This window comes from Mya arenaria, chromosome 5 (assembly GCF_026914265.1).
Source record: "Mya arenaria isolate MELC-2E11 chromosome 5, ASM2691426v1".
In the NCBI taxonomy this organism is placed as follows: Eukaryota; Metazoa; Mollusca; class Bivalvia; order Myida; family Myidae; genus Mya; species Mya arenaria.
The window spans coordinates 42151876-42157919 of record NC_069126.1 but is presented as its reverse complement, the minus strand read 5'-3'; the positions used below and the strand labels follow the sequence as shown (position 1 = coordinate 42157919).

Sequence of the window (6044 nt, the reverse complement as noted above, 5' to 3'; positions counted from 1 at the left end):
TTTTAAAATCACTTGCTACATGTGTTCCACATACGAAGACGACGTGTCGTGTGCAAGACCCGTGTCCCTACCTCTAAGGTGAAAGATACACAAGTGTTTATTCACAAGGGAATTCTGAATATAAGGACATAACAGTGTAGGTTGTCAAGTATGGGTGGTATTGTTTTATGTTCAGAGGCAATTTAAAATAACTTGCCATATGTATTTGACACGTAAAGGCAAGATCAACTTTTCATGTACTGACCTTGTTCGTAGGTCAATGTCACATTCGGGGGCATTCGTCACATACTGTGACAGCTCTTGTTTATACCTGAATACCAGTATATGTTTGTGAAGTTTTAAGCTTTAATGAGTTTGTAACAGTTTACATTCAACTTAAATTTGTGTTTCAGATGCTGTAGAAATCAGAGTGATAGTTTACCATCCACAGTTGTCTCTGAACATGCTGAAGGGCCGCCTCAAGGTAAATTGAATACGAAACCAACTTTCTTTGAGTAATTATTTGTCGCTGGTGATCACAGTCTGTTGATGTTCATAACTTAAAGACTTTTTCTGTCAAAAGGTACCTCATAAAGTAGACACAATGCTTATTAAGATATACCTCGGAATGTGTGTGTTTGTTTGTGTGTGTGTGTGTTCCTTACAAAATGTTATAAATTTTAAAATACCATCAGCTATACTGCGGTTTGATTACCTCACAAAGTATGCTAAAAGCTTCTCAAGATTTGTGTATTGCTCACTTGTTGTGTGTTCAACTTGTACCTCAGAATGTTTGTATGTAACTTAAAATTGATTTTAGGACATCTGACATATGTTGGTGTACATACAATCCTATCAGTTTTAGCATGTCTGTTTTTCAAAGAAAATATCCCCATGGTGCCTAATCAGCGGGGGAGTGAAAAATCTTCAAATAAAGTCACAACTCTTTGGGCAATCATGGCCCTCTTGTTAAAATATTAGCATATTTTCTTGGTTGAAACATTGATAATCATTTCATAATGAACAAAGGGAATGAAAACCAGGCAATATCTGAAGAGAATGATGAAGTTGATTCTGTAAAAGTGAAATGACCATGGAGAAAAAATAATGGAATTCAAGATCGAGATTAAATGTATAAGGTAACCGGAAAGGTCTTGTTTCCTTCACCGGTCAAACCTGAATGTGTCTGTTTTAAAAGCTTGTCAGAAAGACATACATCATTACATGTATCCCTGATACAGAATGAACCCACAACTGTTTGAGTGAGATACCTGCACATAGACTAGATAATTAACCTTGCTCTCAAGGAATCTTGTTTTGTCATTTCATTTTATTGATTAAGGATGTGTTCAGTGCACATATTATGAATAATGTTAGTTTCTTTCATGTACTACTATAAACAATAAAAACATTGGTGACTGCTTCGCCAATGGAAAGGGCTACAACAGACACCTTTCCATGGAGTTGTGAAACACTTCTACATCAGCTATAGGTGACTTGTGCTAAACTTTACCTATCCGGTATATAAAACAATGTTATGTACCGTAAGCATACTTAGTAATCTTAAGCAATTGTTTGCAGGACATGTTTTCTAATTTTGTACATGTTTTTTTGCAGCAATGTTCAAGATTTGACCCAGGAGCAGCTACAGTATTATGGTTGATCAGAGTGAGAGGCATCTGCGGAAAATATTTGGAGGATATATTCTCTGCGAGAGACATATTGCATTCAAGCAGGAAGGAAGAAGCAAAAGTAAGGCATTTATGAGCTCAAACAATTTCAGGAATAAATGCACTGTACTTTTATGGGTAATGTATGAACTTTAGGCCACACCAAATATTTGTTTATTTGTTCGATTGTGACCAAGAAAAGTTGAAGCAAGGAGCGGGAGCAACAAAATTCATATTTCCCATTTCTTTCACAACCAGGAGTTGACAAAGCTGATTTTTTTTTAATTGTATAATGCCATAAATACATTCTTGAATTTTCCCTCCTAAATACAAGTTAAAATAAAGAACAAACAACACAAAAAGTATGCACATTATTATTCCTTGTATTTTAATATCTTTTACACCCAAACACCAGTAGAGTAAAATAACTTTTTGCATTAAAACCTTATCTTTTGAATGAGGAAACCAGAATTCTTATACTTCTGCTTGGCAATACAATTTTAAACAAGCCCTGCTGTATAAAACCCAGGATCTAAGCCAGCCCGGAACGTATTTTACGAGTGCGGCGCTTGTAGGCTTGTGCTAATTTCAACCACAAGTGAACAATATGCTTGGTCCAAAATGGTCAGCAAACAGTACCATTAACCCTACAGAATTATCAGGAGCTCTGCACTTGTAATTTAACTTTTTATGGTATTCTGCATCATAATGTTGTTTGGAAATATGGTTTTCATTATTCAACAATATTTATATATAGAGAGAGATTTCCAAAATTACTAGAAAACTGGCGCCAGTTTTCTAGAATGACTATTTAATGCTATTACAGTTCTGTTTGCCCATGACTTCAACCCAACCCTCTATAACACAGGTATATAATATAGACTGAACCGAGAATGTTGCAGTTTGAAACACTTTCAATGCATTTCAGATGCTGTTAAGACGATTATACAGTTGCAGAAACAACAGAGATCTCAGAACCATCTCAAGATGCTCTTGGTGCATCAACAGAAGATCAGAAGTGGACCATGCTTATCTTGGTAAACTGCAGGCTTAATTGAGCATTTTATCTGTAAATAGGTACATACTTTTTCCTGTTGCACCTAGACATGCATTGACTTTAGTACCTAATGATGTAGGCTAAAAGTGTGTAATGAATTGTGTGTGTTGAAGTTTAACCGCAGATGTTTGTTCACCTTGATTTATTGTTGCCCAAAATGACAACACTTTTTGATTAATACATTTAGATCTAATAATTTTTGTAACATTTATAATTTATGTATCCAGTAAGTTAATAATTGCATGTGTTAATTTTGTACCTGAATACCAGTAAGCTTTCATAATATTGAAGCAGTTAACATTCAACTTAACTGTGTGTTTCAGATGCTACAGGGAACAATGGTACAGTTGCCCCATCCACTGTCATCTCTGAACATGCTGAAGGGCTGCCTGAAGGTAAATTCATGTTTGTATGTTGCTTGCAGACGTAGACTTATCTTGTTTCTCATTAAAAGTGTTCGCTTAAAAATAAGTGTTTTATTTATGATCCAATAGATTTGCAGCAATGTTGCTGTCTGTTATATAGACAAAGTATGCTTCCAGTTACTGATGAAATGTGGGTGTTGAAATGAAGCACCTCAGTGTGCACTGGGTGCTCTTTTGTCGAAAAACTAACTTGTTAGGTCACTTAAAAAAGCCCTGTTAAACTCAAGAGACCATTTTGGCACTGTCTTGATAAATCTGGTCATAATGTTTTCCTTGACAAAATCTTGGACAAATTTGATACTTGTTTTCCATAATTGTATTAATCCTGATATTGACCATTGTTTAGACAACACAGCTCAAATGCAATCATATTTGTTTTAAAGGCTTTCTAAAGACAAGTCTCTATGAGTTTTTTTACCTCCTAAAGTATGCAAAAAGCTTTCTAAAATTGGTGTGTTGCTGTTTGTTAAAATTCTACCTCTGAATGCTTGTATACAACTTAAAGTTGTGTACATGAGGCAAATATTTTATATCTCACAAATGATGTTGCAATCATGAAATGTTATACATTTTTGCCGATTTTGTGATTTTTTAATCCACTTGTGGAATGGTGAGACCAACATTCACATGATCATTTAGAGTTTCAAGCTCTAGTTCCAATTTCCTCAAACCAGTTTGCACATATCTTCGAACTCTTCTGTTGCTCATAACATTGGTAGTTATATATATGATTTAAAGTGTAACGATATTCCTGGCTTGGTGATTTATTTATGTTATTTAACCTTTATCTTTTGTCCAGCTTAAATCCTCTCTTGCATTTCAGCCAGGAACTTTCAGCGTTTAACAGAGGAGCAAGGTCAACTCCTAAGAAAATGTCGAAGTGTTCAACATTACTATGAGACGGGAACTGAAGATGATAGACTGTATTAATTCAATCAAAAGCCACAAGTGTTTGAATTCTCTGAAGTGGAATTCAATAAAAAAACACATTACACAGTTGGATAACGACAGATTGCACACTGAAACAATAATAAGTGTTCAAAGTGCTAGTACATCTTGTACATAGTGTCAAGGTGTCCAAGCATGTCTCTGTAAGCCAATGGTTCACTGCATATGAGGTTAATTTATATCTTACAGTGGATTGCAGCAAAAGGCCAGAGGAAAATATGTTTTGATACTTATCCGTATTTTGAAGAAGAAAAATGGGGCTGAATGGCATGTTTATTTTTTTTTATTTGACGGGCGGGCTGGGATGAGAATCTAAAATATTTTTTCTCTGGCTTAAGGCTTTATTCTTAGTATGTATCAATTATGTCATCATGATGAAGTCATCGTTACTATTCTACATTGTTAAAAATTAGATTCAATCATTTTTAGATTTCCGGAGGTTTTGAAGAGCATATTTTTAACAGCCAATGGGATCATAAGCACATTTCGAGTGTTACATGACCCAGCCTTTTTATCAAAAGTTGCTCAGAGTTCATTTTTGCGTGTCAGAGTAAAAGGCCTTGGAAACTTCAAAATGGCTGAAAAGGCTTGTCCAAGCACTTTATTTTCGCTTGCACTGTTTATCATCTAGGTTAATAAATATAATTTCAGTTGATTTGCAGAAAGTTTACCAGGATAAGAATTTGTCGATTGTTTCTATACAATAATAATTTCAATAAATCAACTTTATTTTCAAACAGTTTTGACACAATGACCACAATGAATTTATATTTTGTCACAACTAAAACTGGTACCAAGGTCTACTGCATTGTAAATGAAAAATAGAAGATATATGTTGACATACACTCGAACAACAATTTAACAAAATGGGTATGTCATGTACAACACTGATACAATGTTCTCAGTAGTGGTGACATTATGTCATTATAATTTTTGTCACAAATAGATTTTTAGAGTTGCCGATTGTTTTATTCAAACAGTAATTTCTCATTTGAATTTTATGGAGAAGTGTATTTTATACACATTCACAGTTAATGTGTAATTTCATGGTGTCAGTCATTGGTTTGCAGTTCATGTTACTTTGTAGTTTCTCACTTGTATTTTGTGACATATTCTTGACATGTAAAGATGGCAAATGTATGTGATGAATGTGAGAGATTAACATTGTTCATTGCACAATGTATTCACATATGTGCTTGTTAACCTCGTTCACTATTTTATTTCCCTCTGCATGTAACCAAAAATGACTTGTATATAAAATGTCCATGATTTATTTAAAATTCCATAATCATGGCAACTCGACTCAGTCTCTGCAATGTTCAAGTGTAGATCAAGGGGCAATCCCCTGGCATTATTAATTATTAAAATATTTAATTTTACTCGTTTTAATCTTCGAAAAAAGGTGAGGGCTCGCTCCACGGCGCTTCTTGTTTGTTTGTTTTTAGATTATTTTTGCTCTGAAGCAAAATGATGACCCCCAATTCTTTTGCTTATATTTTTTAATGAAATGTATAAAATACATGTACTTAAACGTGAAATAAATTTGCCTTAAAAGGATGCTTTGTTTTACACTGATGGTGAACAAAAAGTTCCTTCACGGAGTTCCACCTACAGAATGGAATGTATACAATGTATTGAGCGATCTATATAATGGACTTGAGGAACAAAATACTACGTAATTATCTTGATGAAACCCTGAAGTGGCTTTAAGGGGGACAGGGAACCCGCTGCTGGGAATTGGCTCTTTGTGCTCTAAATGGTAGCCAAAAAGTTATACTATAAGCCAGTGGCCAACACAGTTCGGGTAACCGTTTAATATTGTGGTCAGTTTGAAACGTTACGTGTGAAATAATGAAGATTTACATTAACAAGAGGACACATTTCAAAACCAAAATAAATTTAGACGTTTTTATGAAGTATATTTTTACTCTAGCACCGCTTATTAGCAGCCAACCTACAAGTCCG

The 6044-nt window shown here is 34.5% G+C and overlaps 1 protein-coding gene across 1 annotated transcript; it reads left to right on the top strand.

The window, feature by feature from the left end:
* The first annotated feature begins 417 nt into the window (after nucleotides 1–417).
* LOC128235105 (uncharacterized) lies at nucleotides 418–4785 on the top strand. The gene is made up of 5 exons (XM_052949841.1): nucleotides 418–463; nucleotides 1597–1731; nucleotides 2578–2686; nucleotides 3030–3101; nucleotides 3955–4785. Exons 1-5 carry the CDS (start codon nucleotides 443–445, stop codon nucleotides 4059–4061), a joined length of 444 nt encoding a protein of 147 aa, XP_052805801.1. The 5' UTR covers nucleotides 418–442; the 3' UTR covers nucleotides 4062–4785.
* Nucleotides 4786–6044: the final 1259 nt, after the last annotated feature.

Coding starts and splice junctions, on each gene's coding strand:
- LOC128235105 (XM_052949841.1), top strand. CDS start 443: ATGCTGAAGGGCCGCCTCAAG. Junction 464..1,596: donor TGCTGAAGGGCCGCCTCAAG/GTAAATTGAATA, acceptor GTTTTTTTGCAG/CAATGTTCAAGATTTGACCC. Junction 2,687..3,029: donor AGTGGACCATGCTTATCTTG/GTAAACTGCAGG, acceptor TGTGTGTTTCAG/ATGCTACAGGGAACAATGGT.